This window comes from Urocitellus parryii, chromosome 12, assembly GCF_045843805.1.
Source record: "Urocitellus parryii isolate mUroPar1 chromosome 12, mUroPar1.hap1, whole genome shotgun sequence".
Classification (NCBI taxonomy): Eukaryota; Metazoa; Chordata; class Mammalia; order Rodentia; family Sciuridae; genus Urocitellus; species Urocitellus parryii.
In genome coordinates, this window is record NC_135542.1 from 87,332,162 (window position 1) to 87,357,380 (window position 25,219).

The 25,219-nt window shown below is 33.1% G+C and overlaps 1 protein-coding gene across 1 annotated transcript in view; it reads left to right on the top strand.

Annotated features, from left to right (window-relative positions):
* Aplf (aprataxin and PNKP like factor) overlaps positions 1-25,219 on the top strand; it is a 107,761-nt gene that overhangs the window by 30,520 nt on the left and 52,022 nt on the right. The window contains exons 3-7 of the mRNA XM_026387229.2: positions 917-1,089; positions 4,492-4,639; positions 4,957-5,089; positions 15,027-15,208; positions 21,752-22,107. Of these exons, the coding sequence (XP_026243014.2) occupies positions 917-1,089; positions 4,492-4,639; positions 4,957-5,089; positions 15,027-15,208; positions 21,752-22,107 (992 nt within the window). The remainder of the gene's footprint in view (positions 1-916; positions 1,090-4,491; positions 4,640-4,956; positions 5,090-15,026; positions 15,209-21,751; positions 22,108-25,219) is intronic.

The following is a 25,219-nucleotide window of genomic DNA, read 5'->3' on the forward strand; positions in this document are numbered from 1 at the left end:
TAAGTTGTCAGAATTAGGTAGATTATATTCATCTAACATCAGTTATATCTGTATTTTTGTTGTTCTTCAGCATATTTCCAATCCCAGGGTGGTAATTACTTTTCTCTACTGGAGATTGTTGATGTCTCCAGAAAAAGTCTCATTTAAATTGATGAAGTTACTCAGTATAAAATTCTATCAAAATCAAAGATCTGTATTACTTTAGATTGCTTTGTCCAACACTAAAACTTATTTATTTTAAAAACCCAATGAAATTGTTGACAGAAAGCTATCTGACCTATGGAAATGGCCCATTTAAACTTGACTGTAGTTGAAATTTTAAAAGTGCCTTTCAACATATTTTTTGTTGTTGTTGAGTCAACTCTCATTTTTGTTAACATGGAGATAATCAGTGGCAAAAATAATTTAAAATAGTAGATTATGTAATGGTTTTAACTGAGATATATTTACTACTTGTGACTTAAATATGGATGGTAATCTTTATAATTGCAGTTCATTCAAACAAAATAAGATTCCTTTTCAAGGGAACTAGAAAGAAAACTGTGTTGTTTGCTTGAGAGATTTGATAAAAATTTCCCTTTGCATAGTTTCTCATTTCTAAATTGAATTAAGATGTTCATGTTTCTTGTCCCAATGTCCAATTGTCTCTGCTAAGAAAAACAGAAGATGTTTTTTAATCAGTTAATTCATAACTTTGCTTTTTTATTTGATTTGTGGAGTAGTGGGAGGTAGTCTTTTTCTTACTTATGTAAAAGTAATTATCATGGAACTTATGAGAGCCAAGTTTATTAAACTTTTAAGTATAAATTGATAGGAAGTTGTTTTGATATCAAAATTCCCGGTCACTTCTTATTTAGTTGTATTTCTATTGTAGTTTCAAGTTACAAAATCTCTGTATTCTTTTTTTCTTTGATAGATACACACAAATCCATGTTTTTATCAGTCTTTTGAGAAAAGCCAACCCTTACCAATGAAGACAAATCTATGGCGCTGGTTGAATCCTGGAGATAGTTTTTCTTTGTTAGTTGACAAGTACGTTTTTCGTGTTTTTGCTGCACAATCGGAAACAGACGTGGAATGCACATTGCGGTAAGACTGCATGGTGAAATGAGAATAATAATAGTTGTAATTCTCAGTTATTGCAGAAGCCATTCTATGCTCTGATTTAGAGCTATAGTAGCTACATAATTGTGTGTGTGTGTGTGTGTGTGTGTGTGTGTGTATGTATGCATGTGCATTTCTAGAAAACATTTGACTTTAGAAACTGAGGAACTCATTATGCCTCAATAATGATTAATCCCATATGTGGTATCTTTCACCTTTATAATCAGAATGTATTTTCCATTCAGTAGTAACCAGGATAGTTAATTTGAAATTGACTATATTTTCCTCGTTTTTTTAGCTTTCTAAAATTTATTAAGGTATTAACCTTTTAGACATAGTTGTATCTGTTTTTATAAAAATAACAGAAAATACAGAATAGGGAAATGAGGTATTAGAATAAACATACTGATAATCTGGTATAAAGTTAAAATTCAAACACTAGTGTTTTTGAGCCAGTTATTGGAAGATTATTTGATTTTATTTTAGCTTCTATAAGCTAAACTTTATAAGCTAAACTTGTATAAGCTAAACTTAGACCTGTAGAAGTAAATGGACAAAATTATACAGAGTATATTCTTTAATTGCAATCTTAACTCAGAAATCAATAACAATAAGATATATAAAAATCTTCACATATTTAAAAATTTGCATATTTCTAAATAATTCCTGATCAAAGAAATAAGTCACAAAGGAAATCATAAAACATTTTGAACAGTGATAACTGGAAACAGTATAAAAACTTGTGAGATGCAGCTTAGTTCTTAGACAAGAAAGATATAAAACTTATACTTTAAAAAGGTAGAAGGAGCAAATTAATCCCAAAATAAGTAGAAAAAAAAGGAACTATACAAGATTGAAAATCAATGCAATAGAAAATAGACAAAGAGAAGACCACCAAAATCATAAGTATTAATTTAAAAAATTAATAAAATTGGTAAACTCTTAGTAGGGCTTACTAAGAAAAAAAAGTGAGAAAACACAAATTATCAATATCAGGGATAGAAGAGTATCATTATTAATACTGCAGACCTTAAAAAAAAGCAAAGAAATATTCAAAACTATGTCAATAAACTTGGCCATTTAAATGAATTGATATATTTCTTGAAAAATAAAACTTACCAAAATGGATACAGGAAGGAAAAAAATTCTGATAAATCCTAGACCATTAAAAAAATTGTTAATTTAAGGATTTCCCACAAGGAATATCACTAGCAAATTCTGTTAAACTTACAAGGAAGAAACAATGACAATATTACATCTTTTTTTTTCCCAAAAAATAGATTACACACTTCCTAACTTGCTTTTTGGAGCTTCCCTAATTCTTATACCATAATCAAACAAGACTTTACAAAGAAATAAAGCAAGAACTAAAGGCCAACATTTCTCATAACAAAATATTTACAAACCAAATCCAGAAATAAGTAAAAAGAATGATACACTATGACCTAAATACAAGAGCTAACACTATATAAGTCCTAGGAAAAACATAGATATAAATCTTTGCAGCCTTGGTGTCTTAGATATAATACCAAAAAGCACAAGCTTGTAAGGAAAAAGTAGATAATTGGACTTCATCATATTTAAAAACTTCTATTTCTAAGGACACCATCAAGAAAGTAAAAGGCACCAAACGAATGAGAGGAAATAACTGTAAATCATGTCTCACAATTTATTTATACTCAGAATAGCTAATTTTTTTATAATTCCACAACACAAAGACAACCCAATATAAAAATGCATATCTGATTTGAACAATATTTTTAAATAAGAATATGAAAAGATGTTCAATATCATGAGTTATAGGGTAATTCAATTAAAAACCACAGTGAGATACTACTTCATATCTACTAGGAAGGCCTTACTCAAAAAGATATTAACAAATGTGGAAAAACTAGGAACTCATATATTGTGATGGGATTGCAAAATGGTACATTTTCCTTGGAACATATTTTTGATAGTTCCTCAGCATTTTAAACACAGAATAACCTGTTCTAGGTTTGTAACTAAAAGAATTGAAAACAAGTCTATTCAAAGACTTTACATGGATGTTCATAGCAACATTATTCATAATAATCAAAAAGTGGGTAAAAACCCACATGTCTGTCAGCTGTTGAATTGATTTCAAATGCAGAATATTTATAGAGTGGAATGTTGTTTCTGCCATTGAATATGATTCCCGCCATTGAAATTCAAGTCTGTCCAGGTGCAGTGGTGCATGCCTGTAATCCCAGCAACTTGGGAGGCTGAGGCAGGAGGATCACAAGTTCAAAGCCAGTCTCAGCAAATTAGTGAGGCCCTGTCTCAAAATAAAAAATTTTTTAAAAAAAAGGGCTGTGGATGTGATATGACTCAGTGTTAAGTGCCCCTGGATTCAATCATCCCTGGTACCAAAAAAAAAAAAAAAAAAAAAGCAAGTCTGTTTTTAAAGATTATTCTTTTTGTAAGAAATACTAAAACAAACAAAGCAAACCAATTATTAATTGCATTCTTCTCAGCTAGACACATTTATAAAATCTTCCATCATTTTTTGGAGTTCACATTTATTGGTGCATAGTTTACATGCAGAATTGACTCTTTTAAAATGTACAATTCAGTGCACTTTGGCAAATATATATAGTCATGTTAAGTACCACTGCAAAAAGATAACACTCTTGTTCTCCCAAAAGGTCCATTATGCCTCTTGATAGTCCCTTCAGTCTACCTCCAGTCCCTGTCAACTGCTGATATGATTTGTGTACATGTAGCTTTATTTTATGATTTCCTTTGAATTGAAGCATACAATATGCTTTTTTAATAATAATTCAACAACTGTGGATGATCCTAATACACTTTGCAGAGAATATGAATTAAGTAGTTCAGTGAGTATGTTCCCCATGTGACTGTGGATACTCCTGTGTAAGGACATTTAGCTTCTAGTTGTACTATAAGTTTGAGGAGATTTCACAGGTGGTGATACTGGCCAGAATTCTGGTAGCAGTTGTGTAAACCCGAACTCAAGATTTTATTAATTATTTTTCTAGGAACCTATCTAGCTTAGCTGATGATCTTGCAGTTTACATTATCTCTGTAGATACAGGGTGGTGATCTTAACTTTTATCTGGGAAAATGCAAAGAATAAATAAATAGCTCTTAAGCCTGGAGAGAGATGATTGGCACACATTTCATAAATCACTATGGTTTTAAGGCCCATGATTTGGAAAGAATAATTTACTTCATGGCAATATGGATGGCAGAAGATAAAGAACATATTCTATGTATTTTATTCTATTATATTATAATCATTTTTTAAAATTTTTGCTATATTTGAGAAAAGAGCACAACAATGACATGGTCTCTGGCAGAAGTGTTTTAAATGATTAATAAACAAATTTCTATTTTACTTTATAGAAACAGCCAAATGCTTGAGGAAGATAATATATTGAATGAAGCACCAAAATCTCCTGTGACTAGTTTGCTTGATAAGACAACTGGCAGCTCACAGCTAGAAAGAAGCACAGAACTACCCAAGACCCAGACTACTACCATTAATAGTGTGGTAAGAAATTTCAAATAGCATCACTCATAATATGTTCTGTAAGTTATTTTGAGGAGACAAAAGACAACTAAAATTAGGCTTATTCTAACAGTCTTGCTAGCATTGATTTGTTTTGCTGTTACATTAAGCTTTAGAGAATGTCACACTATAATGACGTTTCTACTGATAGATATGACGAATTTCTGGAAGAAATTTAATGCAATCCACAGTTGTAGATGAATATTTTTATGGTAGTGTTTTTGCAAAGTAAATAATTTTACAAACTCTTAATGATGCATGATTGTCTTTAGGAGTTAATGGAATAGGTGTCTTTTTAGTCTTTCCTAGGTGAATGTAGAGACTTCAGTAAGCAACAGTCAAACCCTGCCCAGAGGAAAAGAGTTCTTCCAGCTTGGATGTTAGCAGAGAATTTAAGTGATCAAAACCTTTCAGCATCTGTCATGAGTGGAGGTAGGTTTTTGTTTCTGCTAATGCTGACTTTAAGGAAAATATCAAACAGTTTTAGAAAGTTTTTCTGAACAAATAGAGTAGTGGTTGTGTCAGTGTAACTTAACCTAAGAATTTTTTAGGTGTACATAGACTCTAATTTAAAACATAAGATATTATCTTATGCCATGTATCAAATATTATCCTAATGATTATTTATATTTCATCTAACAAGCAGTATTATGTGCCAGATTTAGGATATTAATATAGATTTTCAAATTAGCTTATTGGTGTCACATCTAAGATAAAATGTGAGTACAATAAAAAGCATTTAAAATTAGTGTCATTAGTTTTTTTTTTTTGTACCAGACATTGAACTCAGGGGTGCTTAACCACTGATCCACATTCCCAGCCTGTTTTTTATTTTTTATTTTGAGACAGGGTCTTGCTAAGTTGTTCAGGGCTTTGCGAAGAGACTGGCTTTGAATTTGTGATCCTCTGCCTCAGCCTCCCAAATTTCTGAGATTACATTAATTGAATTTTTAAAAAGCCAAATGCACAATGTCTTTGCCAGGAGATTTTAAAAAGGTGTGACCTCTCTTGTAGTATAGCTCATTGTCAAGATAGGTATCACAATAATGTATGTTTTCTGCTGAGTATTCCCATTGCTCCAGTTCTGTTTACCAGGAAATGCTGTGAAGTCATTCTTCTTCATGGCTGAGTAATACTCCATCATGTGAATATACCACATTTTCTTTATCCATTCATCTGTTGAAGGACACCTAGGTTGACTCCATAACTTGGCTGTTGTGCATTGACCTGCTATAAATGTTGATGTGGCTCTATCACTGAAGTATGCTGATTTTAAATCTTTTGGATTTATACTGAAGAGTGAGATAGCCAGGTCATATGGTGGTTCCATTCAAGTTTTCTGAAAACCTGACTCAGTACAAAATGAAAACACGGGGCCTGTTCAACTGTTTTGGGACTGGAGTGTATTTTAATGGTAGACTACATAGCCAAGTTTGCTCTCCAGACCACAAAAAGAAAAAAAGGATTTATTTCCTTTTTATTGTTGTATAATAATTAAACATAGTAGTGGGATTTGTGGTTACATAGTTATACACGCACATAATAGAATGGTATAGTTTGGTTAATGTCATTTCTCAGTACTTCTCATTTCTCTCCACTTCTCCATGATCCCCTTTCTCTGCCATATGGGCTCTCTTCTATTTTCATAAGATTCCTGCCCTACCTCAATATATGTGCACCTTTTTTTTTTTTTTTTTTTTTTTTACCCTTCTTTCTCTCTAGCTTCACATATGAGAAAAAACATTTGACCCTTGACTTTTTGAGTTTGGCTTATTTCACTTAGCATGATTTACTCCAGTTCCATTCATTTCCCATAAATGACATACTTTCATTCTTCTTTATAGCTGAATAAAATTCTATTGTGCTTCATGAGATCCTAGGTTACTTAGAGAGATCCTGTCTTTAAATAAAAAATTTTAAAAAGGCTGGGGATCATCCCTAGTATCTCAGTGGTTAAGTGCCCCTAGATTTAATCCCTGATATAAAAAAAATTCTATTGTGCATATATTCTTTATCTATTCTTCTGGTGATAGCTATTGTGCTACTGTAAATATGGGTATGTATGGATCACTATAGTATATTGACTTTAGGATAAGTACCAAGCAGTAGTATAGCTAGGTCACATGATGGTTCCGTTCCTAGTCTTTGAAGAACATCCATACTGTTTCCAAGTGTTTGTACTGATTTACAATCATCTTTTATAATGTCTTGACCATATTTCTAATAACTACATTAAAGTGTGTGTCTTTGTGCAACTTTTTGGTTATCTCAGTGCCGCAGTCCGGCTGCAGCAAAATAACCCGGGGGGTGACGAGGAACTTGTGTACATTGATACAGCAGGAGTGGGAGCTGTTTATTGTAGGACTGGAGGGGTATATATACATTCCACACAGCTTATCTTAATTAACATAAACTAGATACAGCAGTCAACCAATAAGGAATCTCCACACTCAATGGCTCGCTGGCGTTACTTCACAAACCACTCCCTCTGCAAAATGCCAGGCGCCATCTTGACTTGTTTACAGACTCTAACATCTCAGGTTAATTTTCTATTAACTACTTTTTAAATATTATATGGATCATATTTTTTTGTATATTCTGTAGCTAGTGATTTTCTGTTGGATATTGGTGATATGAATGATAGATTATCAAGGCTCTTGATTTCATTATGTTTTCCTAAGGAAGCAGTTCTAATAGGCAGTTAACTTGGCTGGATTCAGATCTTAGTCTCTTGTTTCCCCTGATGTGGACAGCAACTATAGTCTCTCTACTTAGTTCCTTTGGTTTCCAACTGTGACTTTTTCCCTGGATTCCTGGGGTTTCTTCCATGAACATTATAGTATAATAGTCAGCAAAGGATTTGGGTCATTTTTATTTGTAGAATTTTGTTCTTCCTGTTGCCGCCACTGCTGCTGCCTCCTCCTCCTCCTCCTCCTCCTCCTCCTCCTCCTCCCTCCTCCTCTTTCTCTCTCCTTCCATCTACTCCTTTCCCTCCTCCTTTGCTCTAGGGATTGAACCCATGGTACTGAGCTACATCTTGTCCTTGTTATTTTATTTTGAAACAGGGTCACATCCAGTCCTTGTTAATTTATTTCGAGGCAGTGTCTTGCTGGGTTGCTGAGACTGGCCTTGAACTTGCAATCCTCCTGCCTCAGCCTGCTGGGATTTTGGAGATGCACCATGACCCCTCTGGGCTCCCTTTCTTCTGGGATTTTATTCCTCACTTTCTGTCTTTTCTGCTAACCTCAAACCAGACTGAAGCTTTCTACATTACTTGTGAATTGGGAAATACCTTCAGGAAAACAGAAATTCATAAGCCTCAAAAGTTGTAGTTAATTTTTCAAAGTCAGATTCTTCTCTGCCTGTCTTTTTGTTCACTATCCAATGCCTTCATATAGTTGTTCCTTTTAATATTTTTGTCCTGAATTTATAATGTTTTATTTGATTTGATTAGTTCAATTAAGATATTCTGTCAATTTTATTTTGAACATTATCTTTTATAAATTATAGTAGAAATGAGTACCTTTTTAAAGAGGGAATATTACTGTCCTTAATGATTCTCATATTCAGTAGTCATGGAATTCTTTGAAAAATTTTGATCAAATGTACAATGTACAGAATATACCTTCTTCAGTGCTAGTTGGATTAGAGTAGGATCATAAGAGTAGGTTATACATTCTATGTTGAAGGAGATGTGGTTTAATCTGAAGAATTCTCAAAACTAAAGAGTTTCCTGATAAAGAGTTTTATTTTAATATAATGGTTATTATCCCCTCCATAGTCATTTCATGTGGAAAATATTTTTATCAGTAACATTACTTATTAAACATGATCCTCACTTTGTAGAAAGGAAAATGAGGGTTGGTAGTGGGAAGGAGCGGGTACTTTCCCTCAGTAGAACAATTTCTCTCCAATAGAAAGAGTAAGTTTTCTGGGGCTGGGGATGTGGCTCAGGTGGTAGCCCACTCGCCTGGCATGCGTGCGGCCCGGGTTCGATCCTCAGCACCACATACCAACAAAGATGTTGTGTCCACCGAGAACTAAAAAATAAATGTTAAAAATTCTCTCTCTCTCTCTCTCTCTCTCTCTCTCTCTCTCTCTCTCCTCTCTCTTAAAAAAAAAATCTCTGTAGGATGGAACTTGGACATCAATATTTAAAAAAAAAAAGAGTAAGTTTTCTTAACTAAAAGTTATATCAACGCAAACTACCTTCATGAGTACAAATCTTTTTATTTCAGAGTTGTTTGTACTATAATTGCTTTTATGTTATCACTTTTAGATTGCTTATAATAGTTCAAAATATATTTTGCTTCAAATAACCAGCTATTATATTAACTTTCATTTGACAGATACACCATATAAAATATGAATTGCCTTTTTGGGCACTTCACCTTGAAAATACAAATGACAGTTATCTGACATTGATCAGGACTGGAATATTACATGGCACACAGTGCACCAAAATGCTAAAGCTTCAAAATAAGATCTGAAAGTTTTTGGATTCAGGCCTATCTTCATATAAACTTAAATTTTGGTAAAAATACATACAAGAGCAAAGTTAGGTTCCTTAATACCTTTAATGGAGTTAAAAACTATACAAATTTAGAAGAGGAAAAATTAAGAAGTATAAAACAGTTGTGTACTTGAATTCTGATAATTAAAAATTAGTATAATTAGACATTTCTATTGCATAGCTTTTAAAATTGTTTTATTCAACTAAGTAACTAATGACCTGCATCAATAAACCATTGCTAGATATTTAAAAAATCATCTTCCAGGACACCTTTTAGGCTCATTAATATGTGCGCAACTTCTGTCTTTTGTACCTGTAGTACTGTACCATGGACATTGACATTTACTTAGATTGTCTAAAACCAACTTGATATTTTGAAATCTTTTGAACACTTAGGATCAGGACAGCTAATGTTAACTGATGATTAATGACTTATCCAAGATCAAGTAATAAATGCCAGAGCTGTAACTGAGACCTAGCTCTTTCTGACTGTAAAGCCCATGTTCTAAACATGTCACTGTATAACCACTTATGTTTACTTTCTGAATGTCCTGGTTTGGTTTGTTTGTTTTTGATATGTTCTTTAACTCTTGGTTGGTATTGATTCTGATAAACACTCATGCTATTCTTAGGTTGTTTTATTTTTACTTTTTTTCATGAATAACTTCAATTTTTTTGAAAAAAAAATTTGGCATAGAAATAATGGTGCATTTTTCATGTGTTAATATAATTAATGTTTGTGGGCAGCCAATCTGAATGATTTTGCATTCTCTTTCCCTGAGCTGGAGAGGCTCTGTCACTACATCTCGTAGTGACCTGGACATTGCCCCGGTCCCGGAGATTGAGGATGTGTCTTCACACATAGGCGTGTCGCTCCATGGATAGAGCCATGCTCACCTGTTCCTTTGTGATATTACCCCTTTACTCTGTTTGGGTTAGAATGTTCCATGAAAACGCTCTGTGTGTATTTCCTTCTCTTGCTCTGCTTTTGAGTGTGGCCTTGCTAGATATCAGTCAACCTGCTGATAGCAGATATCTCAAAGCTAGACTCACCCCCTGAAACCTGACCTCTTGTCTCATTTGAATGGCTTCTCCTCAGTAAAAGGGTTCAGTACACGCTTGTTTGCTCTCTTTCTTTCTGTGGACCCTTAAGGTCAGAGGAGCCATCACAGGACCCCCAAAGAAAAAGGTATCTCTGTCTCTTCTGTCTCTTGTATGGTTATTTTGCACAGCCCAGTTCTCCTGGAGTGACCCTGAGTGTTTTTGTCACTAGGAACGCGACAAATGTTGTTGGTAGATTTCTTAATATTATATCATGTCTATGTTTCCAGAGTAAATTCAACCTTGTCATGATGGCTTCTTATTTTTATACTCTGTTAGATTAAATTTGCTAATATCTGGTATAGGATATCTCTATATTTATAAATACATCAGTATTTTTCTTCATGCTATAAATGGCAAATTTTAACATTAGAGTCATGTCAGCTTTGTATAAAATGAATTAAGGGTTTTTTTTTTTTGTATTTTTGTAGGGGCACTTTGAATACCTTTTCCTTGGAATTCCCCTATATTGCTATCTGGGCTGAATACCTGCTTTTAGTAATTGTTAGTTATGACATAAGAATAGAAGTTAGACCACTAGAAAGAATGAAACACTCAGAGACAAATCAAAATAGATACATTTAATATAAAAATTATCTGCTAAAACTGGTGAGGAAGGGATACATTAATCAATAAATGCTTGGGGGAAATATCTATTTGGGACAAAGTAATATTAGATCCCTACTTATACCATATTCAGAGATAGTCTATTGAATTAATAATGTCAACATAAAACTTAAAATTGTTAATGTATTTGATGTAAATATGGGAAATATTTTTAATAGTTCTGAAGACTTTCAGAAGATGATAGGGAACCTAGAACCACAAAGGAAAAATTTACAGATTTTCCTAGATAAATATTTTAAAAATATTTGCATGCAAAAACTTACTCAGAGGCATATAATGGACTGGTAAACAATATACTGGGAGATATTACCTGTCATACTTAGAAAAGATTGAAGATTTAAAAAATTGTCTATAATTAAAAATATTATACTCAATAGAAATTTTGCATATTGTATGTGATGTATTACAGAATAATAAATACTAATTGTTAATAAACATATGACTCTACTATTAGGTAAGTATAAATAGAAACATACAATTGTAATTTCTTATTTATTAACTCATCAAAATCTATTGCTGGCAGAATGGGTATTATTGAACATTGTTAATAAAAGTATAAATTAGTATAGACTTTTAACATCATCTGCCAGTATCTCTTTCAGTTTTTAAATGTACCACACATTTTGACCCAGAAGTTGTAGTTCTAGGAATTTATATTACAAAAAGAACAGCACTTATACTTTTAGTCCTATATATGTATATATATTTGTATTTTTAAATATATTTGCTTAAACTTAAAAAAAAAGTTGAGAAGACTACTAATTACTAACAGGTTGTTATAACTGGTTTCTCTGGAGGGTAAGAGTGGATGGAAGTTTTTTTGGTACTGGGGATTGAACTAGAGTCACTTAATCACTGAGCCACAATCCCAACCCTTTTTTTTTTTTTTTTTTTTGAGATGGGGTCTTGTGAAGTTGCTCAGAGTCTTGCTAAGTTGCTGAGACTAGCCTCAAACTTCCATCTTCCTGCCTCAGTCTCCTAAGTCACTGGAATTACAGGCGTGCACACTGTGCCCAGCTCAGAAGAGATGTATTTTAATGGCACTTATGCATCTAGTTGAGCTACCACTCATATAGCTCATAAGTATAATTAGTAACAGTTAAAAATAACTTCATTAATAGTTAATTTCTTTTATATTTCTGTCATTCAAATGGACTTATCCTGGACATAGAGTAGTATTTGCTTTACCAAATTGTTATACAATTGCTATAACCCAATTAAGCTATTTGTTTTATATACTCTTTTTGAAGAACATTTTAACAATATTAAAATAATTCCTTCCCATATAAAAAGAAATTAGCTTTTGTTATTAAAGAAATATTTATAGTAGAGAATTTAGAATTTTAAATAATTGGCTATTTTAAATAGGTATATTTAATTTTAGAATTTTATGTACATGTGTAACATGTGGAATGTGGTCCACTATCATTTTGGTAGAAGGTGTGTCTTAATTTACATTTCATAGTTCTCAGTATAGTAAGCAAAACTGCTATACTATTATTAGTTTATTTGGTTTTATGAATTCATAACTGCTGTTGCATATGTTGCATCAAGCTGTATAGTTCTATTAAATCTCATTCTTCATAGTTTCCTAAAATGCTAGGAAATGCTTCCTAATATAGATTCATGATGAATATTTAAGTAATTTAGGCAAAGTTTAGTATTGACTAGTTTATGCATATGTTTTATTTAATAAATACAGTAGTTTCCCCCTTATCTGCAGGAGATTTATTCTGAGACCCCCAGTGGATACCTATAACCATTGATAGTACCAAAATCTATATGCTGTATTTCTTCCTATCCATCCATATCTATGATAAAGTTTAATTTCAAAGTTAAGCATGGTAAGAGATTAGCAATAATAAGTAATATTAAAATAGAACAATTTTGGTAATATACTATAATAATATAATAGTTATGTGAATATGGTCTCTTTTTTCTTCCTCTGAAAATATCTTTTATTATCAGACAAGTTGATCCATAGTTATAATCCCCACAACTCAGGAGTCTGAAATAGATTGCATGTTTAAAGCCAGCCTTAGAAATTTTGTGAGACCTTGTCTCAAAGTAAAAATTTAAAAAAGAGATAGGAGTGTCCTCAGTAATTAGAATGCCTCTGGGTTCAATCGATAGTACTTAAAAGAAAAAAAAAATGTTTTGTACTTTAACCTTTTCACTTAAAGAACAGTTTTTATGGCTTATCTTTGGCATATCTGAGTTGCCAACATTATTACTCTTGTGCTTTAGGGCCATTATTAAGCAAAATAAGGGTTAATTGAATGAGATACCACAACAATTGGTCTGATAACCAGGACAGCTATTAAGTGACTAACAATATACAGTGTGGATGTTGCTGGACAAAAGAATGATTTATGTTCAGGTGGGAGAGTGCTGGAAGGTACAAGATTTCACTATGCTACTCAGCATGGCATGCAATTTAAAATTTATGAATTGTTTATTTCTGGAAGTTTTCATGGGTGACATAGGTAAGTGAAACAGAGTGAAACTATGGTTAAAGGGGGACTACTGTACATTATCTTTATAATGATTCAATTCATATTCCTATTTGATAATATGAACAGCATTCCATTGCCCTTTTTTCCCTGAATTTAAGGAATATTATTTCAGGCCACTTCAATATCCTTCAGAATAATGCTAAGCAAACTATAGGCCATTTTTTTGCGAATAAAGTTTTATTGGAACACAACCATGATCATCCACATATGTCTTGTATGTGGCTGTTCTTTTGTTTCAAAGGTAGAGTGAAGTAGTTGTGACATACACTGTATGGCCTACAAAAGTTAAACTGCATTTTCTAGCTTTTTCCAGAATATAGAATAATGATTAAAGATCAAATATATCAGAATACCTATATTCGGGATCTCCAGGGAATTTGGAGGCAAATTCTGTTCATATTCACAATTCACTTAGTCAAAAATATTTGTTGAGCACCAGCTTTGTACTAGACCATTTGTAGGTACTGGAGACTCAAGGAAGAAATAAATAATTAACAAGGCGCATACAATCTTTTCCCTTTTGAAGGTATCGTTCTATTATAAAGGAGACAATTACCCATGAAATTTTTTGGAGGGCCGTATTGGGGATTGAACTCAGGGGCAAATCATCTTTCTTTTTTTTTTTTTAAGAGAAAGAGAGAGACAGAGAGAATTTTTTTTTTAATATTTATTTTTTAGTTTTCGGCGGACACAACATCTTTGTTTGTGTGTGGTGCTGAGGATCGCACCCGGGCTGCAAGCATGCCAGGCAAGCGTGCTACTGCTTGAGCCACATCCCCAGCCCAGGGGCAAATCAACCAGTAAGATACATCCCCAGCCCTATTTTGTGTTTTATTTAGAGACAGGGTCTCACTGAGTTGCTTAGTCCTCACTTTTGCTGAGGCTGGCTTTGAACTCATGATCCTTCTGTCTCAGCCTCCCAAATCTCTGGGATTACAGGCGTGCACCATCGTGCCTGGCCGGCCATGAATATTTTTCTCTTAAAAACAAGTAGGTCTTTTTGATTTTGTATTAGATCATTTATGACATTTAAATAAAATATACTCACTTAGGTTTACCAACTATATTGAAATTACATAGGATAAGATGTCCGTTGTTATTGAGTCTTAATGTCTTCCTTGACAAAGTCTGTAGAGGTCATTCTCCTTTTGGGTTATTTTGGGTTCTTATCTCTGTTTAGGACAAATTGTATTCTTCACTGTAGATGTTAAATATTTAGTAAGCATATGTAAGGTTCATTGAGTTGCTCTATGCAGGTTTTCTTTTAGAGAAATTCAGTTCTGCAATGAAAAATATATATAACTAACGTGTCAGGTGCTTTAGTAGATAGTTTACATATCAACACATTTACTTCTTCTGAAAACTCTGTGATTTATTAGAATTGCCACTTTGCAGATGAAAACAAAGTTCAGAGAAGTAAGGTGAAACAGTTAAGGCACAGAGCTCCCACTGGCACCTTGGCCTTGTGATTTGCAAATAAGTTTTTTTTTAATTGGCTTTACTGTAAATGGAACTTTAATTTTATTTGCTCTTTTATTCTCTTTTTTTGTATGGAATATTGACATGTGAAATATGGAATATAATTTTCTTTGTCTTTATGTATGTGTGTAAGATAATAATATAATCCAAGAATGTGGAAAAGAAGGAATCTCCAAAGATAAAACCCAAGTAAACATGACCCAGCAAAGAAAGCGAGTAATTTCATCAGGAAATTCAGAAAGTATATCAGCAGAAGATGATGCAGGAAAAAAGTGCAAAAATGCTGATCAAGAAGAGTCTGTCATTTCATCCAAGGTGATTTTTAAAAAATGTATTATTTGACTATTTACTTTCTTATGCCTCTTAGTGGAGCCTCTTTTCCTTCTGGAAAAATGTATCCAGTTCCTATGGACTCAACTTTGCTTACTTATAGAGTCAAGTTTTATAAGTGAAAGCAAAATAAATTATGGCTCATATATATTTGACATAAAAACTTATTAAAATTAAACTTTTCTTAGATAAACTTTGAGCCTTCACACATTCTACTCTTTGACCTCTTTGACCTCTGAACATATCAATTACCTTTGCCTTTTTTTTCAGAAGAGAAATTATTTTATTCAAAAGAACATCTACGGTATATATGTTTTACTGTGCTTATTCCAAGTCATAAAGTTTGATAACCATGAGAAAAACTTTATATCTTTTAAATTGATAAAGAATACTAAGCAAATCCAAGATATTCGAGGTATTTTGAAATTTTGATGATATCAAGGGAGTATTACAGACAAGTCCCAGAAAGAACTGAGCTCTGCTTGGCTAACTGTTCTTCCTCCCTTAAGGGTTCTGCAGGAGAGTTAACTCTCCTTTATGCAGAGCTTTCTGGTATAGCTGGGCCAGAGAACATGACTGAGACTGAAGGCCTGAGTAGGGCCTTTCCAGAGCCCACCTGCATCTCTGCCCACTTTCTTTCAGCTGGTCCTGTAGAAATGGCTATATTGCAGAACAGGTGAGAGAAAGTGAAAAATGAGAGAAAACAATAGGTTGGGCTCACCTGTCTAGTCAGATGGAGGGCAGTTGCCAATTATTAAGAATTCAGAGAACAGTTTTGGTGAGGCCTTCAGAGCAGAAGTGGGATTGTTTACTTGGGAAAAAATGAATTATATTCTCTTAAAGAAAAATAAAAAGAAGGGATAGAAATCACCTCCCCCCTGCCAGTCCTTGTTCCTAAGATTCTTACTCATTTGTTCTGTGTGGTCTGTTTATTAGTATGTTAGTATTTTAATGTGCCCTCAAAGTTGAAAGCTACTGATAAACCAGTAGCTTTCACAGAGGAAACTGAGTCCCAAGATCACATTGCTAGAAACCTCAACTCTCAAATAGATCCTTTCATTTGGGATACAATGGATTTTTCTCCTATATAGATTAGATTGTGTGAAAGGCTTTGTGACTGTAATCACTTTACTTCATGAATTAGTTCATATTTTTCACTTTGCTCTGATGTAGTTCACATTTTTCATCAGTTCTTTTGTCTTTCTGAAACTCTTAACAGTTATGTAATTGTCTATTTTAGAAGTGAAAATTAGAGTTCTTGAATTGATTAATGAAAAGAAAGGTTGCTATGGTTTGAATGTTTTTGTCCCCTCCAAAAATTTATGTTGAAACTTAATCCACAGTGCAACAGTTTTGGGGGTGGGTTTGCTCATGAGGTCCTTGCCCTCATGAATGGATTAAAAATGCTGTTACAGGGGCTGGGTTTATGGCTCAGTGGTATATTGCTCGCCTAGCACAGGTGGGGCGCTGGGTTCAATCCTCAGCACCACATAAAAATAAAATAAAGTTATTGTGTCCAACTACAACTAACACTCTTAAAAACCCTTGTTATAGCATTTTTAAAATATATTTTTTTGTTTTAGTTGTTTTGCTTTTCTGTCACCTCAGAAGACAACATTTGTTCTCTTTTGCCCTTCTATCTTCTACCCTATAAGGAGACTTCATCTTGGGCTTCCCAGACCCTAGAACTGGGAGAGAATAAATTTATTTCTTTATAAATTACTGCAATATTCTGTTACAACAGCACAAAACAGATGAAAACAATGGTATTTTTTTAAAACATAATTTTACATAAATCATGAACTTTGTCAGAAGTAATACTAGGAAGCCTGATCCAGTTTAAAGCACAATAGAATTGTAAGGTGTATCTGCTGTTTTTTTGCTGTGAAATAAGCAACCCCAACACTTAGTGGCTCACTACAACAAAGATTTATTATTTCTTATAATTCCATGAGTTGGCTGGGTCAATTTGAACAATTTTTTTAATGTCTGCTGGGCTGCATTTTAACTAGGGGCTGTGCTGAAGCTGGAGCATCTGAGATGGCTCCAGGAACATCAATGGTGCCTCATCAAGGGTGATGGATAACTAGGAACTGGCTGGGTCTCCCACCTTCCACTTACCATTAATTAGTCTAGACTGAACATCTTTATTGACAGCTGGATACTAAGAGGGTCAAAGAAGCTGCCAGATCTTTTAAGATGTAGAGCTAGAACTGTTACTGTGCCATTTCTACCACATTCTTTTCATCAGAATAAGTCATCAGGTCCCAGGTAGATGGGATAGGTGGTAAAAGAGCAAAAGAAATTTAAATATAAGTTGAGAATCCCTAACCTAAAAATCCAAAATCTGAAATACCTTGAAATTTGAAACTTTTTTGTACTATAAAGAACTCAAAAAGTTATGGATTTTTAAGTATTTCAGATTTGGGGTTTTCAGATTAGGGATGCTCAACCCAATAAAATCTACTCAAATATTCCCAAATCCAATAAATTAAAATCTAAAACATTTCTGGTCCTAAACATTTTGGTTAAGGGATACTCAACCTGTAGTAGGCGGGAAACTACTTTTCTTAGAAGTTTGATATAATGGAGGGCAGCAATGTGAGGTGGGAACTTTTGCAGAGGGAGGACCTTGAAATGTTTTCATCCACAGAAATAACCCTTTTAGCTCTTTAGAGGAGAGTTTAAAAGAGAACAAGTTGAAAGTCTCAGAGAGGGAAGAGATTATGGCATTAACATAGTCAGGAAATAAAGAGAATTAGAGGCAGGGCAGTGACTAAAAGGATAGTGAAGTGGCATTGAATTAGAAAAATATTTATGAAAGCAAAACTGCAGAACTTGTTGCTTAGATTTTGGGAAAGTACAGGAATAAAGGACTTTTAAATTTTTGGCTAAGATTAATGGATATGTTCTGTTGGCAGAAACTGGTAGAGAATACAGACAGGATTTCAGCTTTGGCATTTTGAGTTGAAGTGCATAGAATAATTGAGGCGGAAATGTTGAGCTAGTGTTAGAATATATGAATTTGAAGCTTAGGAATGAGGTTGTGGCCAGGAAGTTGGGTTTTTTCAGACATTAGCATGTGTATACTAATGGAATCGATGTAGGACTTATAAGGCAACTAACTAGCACAGACATTCATGCCAAGGAAAGCTTGGAAACAACAACAAATTATCTCATTGAATTCATTCTAGAAGGAAGTTCTTTTTCCTGTTCTTTGTAGTATATTAAACTTCAGATGGTTGAGGGGCAGGAGAGGACTTCTTGGGCAATTTAATAGACTATTTTAATAGCTTTAACAGTACATTCCAGCCACCTGCAAGCACCAATATTGCCTTCTACCAGCTTCATGCTCTTTGTTCTCTGAAATTTTAAACATGTATTTTCAGATTGTAGGGGATCTGGCCATTCTACCACGAATCTCCAGCTTTCTATACTTAATCCTTCACATTTGCATCAATTCTTAATAAATTAGCAATGTGAAATGCTTAGAAAAAAATGGAGCTCTCTGTTTTCCTCCTACCCTTCATATAGAGAGCCTTCCATCTTTTCTGTTCCCTCATTCACCAGTTGCTTTAGCTCATGACCTTTTAATTGGCATAGTACAGATTTATATCTCAGCAAACTTACAGAATACTTCAGGTAATGGATTTTGGGATCATTTATAAATAATTGAAACAATGTTAAATTCTTGAATGCCAAGGATCTACTGTATATCAATATTTCATGGAGTTCCATAAAGAGCATTATGAATTCTAACTTTTGTACCTCTTAAAATATATTTGAGAACTCCTGATCCATAGTATTGCTATTCCTTTCTTTTTTAGAGAGTAAATTGGCATGTCAATTAAACATACTCCCTGTGAAGCCTTAGGTTTTTTAAATAAAACAAATTCTTCTTTATATTTAATGAAATTAGAGAGTGTTGAACTATGATGCTATAGATTTCATTTCTTGTATTTCATTTTCTTTGGATTTTCAGGGTTTTTTATTCTTGCATACATCACAATAGAGGAGTGCATTACATTCATAATTTTTTTTTGCATTGCAATTCTTAATACACCTTTATACCACAATTTATCAGATCTCTATTTGTATATAAGGTATGTTGACACCAAATTCACATCTTCATACATTAATTTTGTATAATGATAACCGTCTCCTTCCACTATCCTTGCTATTCCCATACTCCTTCCCTTTCCCTTCCACCCCTGTTCCCTAATGGGGTTGGGAGAAAGAGCAAGGGAGGAAGATTACCTCTGGATTTTCAGTTTTTATGTAGCAAAATACTATATGCTTTTTGTTAAAAGCAGATTTGGAAGCATGTGGATTAAACACTTTGATTTGCCTCATCCTTGGACCTACTTTATGTATTCATTTTATGTATTCATTCAAGCTTTACATCTGATTTGCATAAGTAAATACACATATAAATACATGGGAAGTTTTTTTTAAGCTAAAGAGTATTATAGTATACATATTGCTCTTGTTAAAAACATCTTTAAATATGTCATTATTACTTTAATGTCCCATTCTATCCCCAGGCTTTACACAAAGAGAACCAAGATGCCAGAACCTTTTAAGGTCTAGGATAGTGCAGTGTTTGTGGGGAGAATTTACGTCCTTCCTTTCTAAAAGGCACTGTAAGATAATTAGTTATGGAGTTTAGAAATTCCAGCAGGAATAAGAGACTGACATTTTATTGGATATCTGCTTAGGTAATGGAATTGCTGATCTATCCCATTGCTGAAGGGGGAAAAAGAAAATTGGAAAGAGCTGACCAAGTGTGGGGAGGTAGGTCAGGATTGCCCCATTCCCATCCTAGAGTTTCAGTTGCTGGTAGATGATCCTGTAGTAGTGGTATGAGCCTGGGATGGAGCAGCTTAGAAGCAATGTATGTTGTTAGAGATGTGACATGAATGCTACCAGCCAAGGCTAAGCTACAAGACCTAGACAAATGATTGCTTTCCCCGTGGGTTATCTATTACTATACAGAACTACAGTAAGATCTAGGTTAGTTCCATTTGCAAGGTGAATAGTATTGAGTAGTATTTTGAAATTTACTGTATTTATTTGAAATATGCCATATTTCTTAAAAAAGAAAGAAAAATATTAAGACACTAAAGTAAATACTTCAGAAGAAGTCATATTAATAATAACTTAAGAAATTTGAACTATTGGATTCTAAGTAATATCAAACCAGCTTTTTCTAGCTGGCAGTAATATATATGAGAGTTCCTTACTTATATATGGAGGTGAGCATTTATGTGTAGCTGTTATGTAGTCATCACATCGTATGAATGGTTACCAGGATGGCTTGTATGTATCTGAGCAATGCTTCTACTTCACAGGAAGGATAAGTTATTAAGAGATCATTTAATAAGATAAGACTAGGATTATTCTTTGTGCTAGTGGTAAGTATAAATTTAAAAGCTTCTACAGTACTAATGAAAATGTTTATTTGTTTCAAAACATCTTTAAATTGGTTAAACTTTTATATGGAAAATGCTTTTTTTTCTGAATTTGTCATTGCATACCTTCTTGCAGAATTTTTTTTGATTGTGTGAGCTAGGAACAGTTTTACCATTCAGCTACAGAAAAACCATAATTATATTTAGAGGGTAGAAATAAAGTATTTCAGTAATTTTATAAGATCATAAGGACAGTATATGGGAACAGAATGACACATGTTTGAACAGAGACATTTAAGAGCTGTTTTTGAGAGATTATATTCAAATTAAGTTAAATATCTTTATGTTTCATTTGTATTTTTCTGATTATTTTTCATTGAACGTCTGACATAATTATAAAGGTTTAGTGCAACTTTAAATTTATTTACTAACAGTTGCAAATTGTTTTAAAGTTGCTAAACTAGAGATGTTATGGAAGAGATTCGTCCTATCCTTGGTTCTTATGTCTTTGCTGAGAAGAATTCAGAAACACACACACAAAACTTAGAAATATGAAACAGCTTTAAAAGTCTCCACTTCCCAGATCCACCTACTATTGGATTGACAGTTATTTGTCTCATATTTTGCTTTCCCAGGGACTCAGGGTCTTGTGACAGTCACAAGTTGCATTTTTTTTCTGGTCAGCATTGTTTGTGTATCTTGTTTAAGATATTTCAGCAATTTGGCCCTTTTGAGCAAACATGTCCTTACCCCTGGTTTTTACCCCCTGAGTACATCTGTCTTCCTCCTCTTATAAAAGGAGTAGTTTAGAGAGCTGAGATCAGGCCAGGGTCCGGGAAGGCTATCTTGTCGGACCTTGTGGTGCCACTGATGCAGGACTGTTGATTTACTGATTTGTTCTTCACTAAGTATTTCTTAAATCCCTGGCCCACTGCTCATGTCAAACTGCTACCTAACAGAGACAGAAAATAGTGATTTTTTTTAAGTAACTTTAAAATGTGAATCTTGAAAGTTTTCAAATTTTACATATTACATGGATATTGTAGTTTCATGCTTCTGTGCTTAAATTTCTTTCAAAAACATTTCACTTATTTCAGATTTTTTTATTTTTTAATAGGAAATGCCAGAATCATTTTCTACAGTTACTCTGAGTAGTACAGATATAAATACTATGAAGACAAATACACAGAGAAATGAAATTCCAGTAGAGGAGCTTGGTAATGTTTCTGAACATAAAATCATAACTAAAGGAACACCAAATAAAGAGGACAAGGCAGTGAGTTATTCTGAAAGTTATTCGAGTGTTCCAGGCAGGTCATCCTGTGGTGAGTCTCAAGGATCTCATCCCGAGTCTACCTCTGATTCCTTCAGTCCTGAAACTTTACATTCAAAAACAAGTGATTCAGTTCCAGGAGGTTCCGAAGAAAACAGAGTCAAGAGAACATCCTGCATGTATGGGGCAAACTGCTACAGGTAAAATGAAATTAGAGGTAGAATATAATTTCAGTATTTTAACAGTACGTAGCTACATAGATATATGCTGTAGTATATTAAAAACCTAATAAAACCCATTAGCCTAAAGTTAGGAGCTTTTCTACTGGTTTGCACTTTCTCTATATGCATTCTAGCAAATCCTGCCAGAAGCTCTTAAGATACAATGGGGCATTGAATGTTTTATATGTAGAAATGCTGACTAATGCAGGAATCTGAATACTGGCGAATCCAGACTTGAAAATGGAATCACCCAGACTTAAATACCTGCCTATTTAATGTCTTAATATTCTAGAGATGGCTTCATAAATAGTTGTTGGGTATAGTCTATTATGATAATTTTTAATTGTGTTTAGGCCTCTTATTGTATTGTGTATTTTTATTTATTTATTTTGGTACTATGGATTGAAGCTAGGGCTAGATAAGCACTCTATCCATTGACCTAACACCCCCAGTCTTCTAAAACAACTGAATATATATTTCCTGTGTTAATTGATTGTTCCTGTATTTATATCACTTAATCACAATGTACTGTATTTTCTAACTTCATATTTTGTGAATTCAAATTATATTCTTAGTTTTAGACTGTAGTTTCATCTGAAATGTTTATAGTAGCACGTAAATAATTGTACAGTTAAATTTCAAAAGGATTTCTTTGAGTGCCAACTTGTCAAACTAAATATCATAACAGTTCATTCCAGTAGAGTTTGTTGTCTTCTATGCAGATAGTATATTTACCCCATATATTCTGGTATTTTTACGTTTGTATTATTTCTTTTTAAAATTAGCATTCAAATAATTGCATTTTTCAATGTCAACAGTTCTAAGTTTTGCATTTATATACAATTTTGTCTATTTGCAGTGGCCTTATTGTATATCTAGAATGTAATATTAAAACTTATAGAATACATAAGCCTGATCTTGCTCTGGGTTTTGAATAATCCCATTTTGAATTTGTATTAGTTCCCTAGGCCTGCCATAACAAAATACCACAGACTTAGTGGCTTAAACAACAGAAATTTATATCTCAGAGTTCTGGAGACTAGAAGGCCTAAACCAAGGTGTTTGCAAATTTGTTTTTTTCTGAGACCTCTTCCCTTGGCTTAGAGATGGCCATTTTCTCATTTAGCCTTTTCACAGTACTGATACCTCTTTGATGTTTCTTCCTCGCTTCATAAAGATACCATTTATATTGGATTAGGGCCCTACTCTTATGACCTCATTTAACCTTAATTATCTCTTTCATAACCCTATCTACAAATGCAGTCATATGGGGGACTAGGACTTAAACACAGGAATTTTGAGGGGCACACAATTCAGTCCAGAAGATGTATTCAGCACTATCATTGTCTTTGTTAAAAGGTGATTGAATGTTTTATCAAGACCATAATTCACTTATTCACATTTGATAATGATACAAGTTAGTTTTAAGTTTTACCTTTAGTTACTTTATTTTTCACTAATTTTGATATGTATATATAATTAATAGGTAAAAATATTTAACATTCAAACCTTGAAAATAAAATGTTTATAATTATAACAAAGGGGAGAAAATGACATATTGAGTTTTTGCTATATATGTGCATTGTAGAAATCAATTAAATGCAGCTATCTTTAGCTGCATTGATACTGCTTTGTTTCATACCATGTCTCTCTCTAGGACAAGTGAATAATCTTCCTAAGTCTCCTTGCTTTCCCTCAAGATTATAAGAATAGAGTATACTGAATAGAATATTATTCTTGAATGTTAGTTTTACTCAATCCCTTGATGTCATGTTGTTGACTCCCAAATCTGTATCTCCCAAATAGATTTCTGTACTAAATTTTATTCCAGGAATATACCACTTACATCTGCAGGAACTTCAAATCCAGCATTTCTAAAACAATTAAATCTTATTTCAATCCTTTGAGAAACAAAACAACAACAGTAACATTTAACTTTATAGGAACTATTGCTTCCAAAAAATCTTCTTTGAAGACTTTATTCCTTTGGGGTCATATAGTTTTTCTGTTTAATATCATGTATTCCATGAATACATTACTTTAAAAAAATCAACAATAAATTGAGTTGTCTGTTATTAGCATATATGAAATTTATGTCTTAAGTATAATTTATAGCTTTTATCTATATAAACTCACATAAATCATTTAAGGTGATAGTATGTAACAATATTTTTACCTCTGGTAAATGTGAAGTAATCTTGTTGAAGACCAAACTTCCCATGAGACCAACTGGAAAAGCTAAACAGTCACATTTGAAACATCAGAGGCAGCCAAGACTTTGAGTCTCCTATTCTCCTTGTGAAAGCTGCCAAATTTTTAATGTTTCAGACTGAGGGTTGAGGGGCCAAGCAGAGTTTTGGGCAGTCTCTTGGGACAACAGTAATGGAGTTCAGGGTTTGCCAAGCAGGAGGGACCATGAATGTGGAAGCATAAATGTATTTCCTGGGAAGGAAAATATGAGTATAAGTATAAATGAATATTGACTATATAAAGAAATAATAATTTTTAAGATGTACAAAATATATTGAAGTGAATATAGCACTAAAGTGGTTGATGATTAAAGCAAGTAAAAGCATTCATAGCTTTGTAATAGCTCATAAATTATAAGAGTAATAATTTGTATTAGATATAAATTAAAAGTTAAATTTATAAATAACAATTATTTTTTAAAATTTATTTTTTAACAACATTATTTATTAAAAATTAATAAGAAATTTCTGAGTAATCATCCAAAAAGTACTTATATAATTAGAGGCTAATGAAAACATAGAAATGAACTCATTTAGAAATGTGATTAACTAGAAGAAAGCAAGAAAGGAGAAAAAAGGAAACAGTTGGATAAATGGAGAAAATAGTAAGATGGTAGAGTTAATGTTATCAGTTATTAGGAATTATACGCTCACTTAATAGAGAAAGATTGTCACCTGGATAAAAAGAAAAAAAAATTCTTCAGTCTATTTGTAAGACTCATACTTTAAATATAAGGACACATAAAAGTCAAAATTTTAAAGACAGAGGTTTCTCTGTCTTTAAACCCTTAAACTCTAAAGAAGATCTTGTGTATGCATTACTAATAAAAGATAAAGTAAGA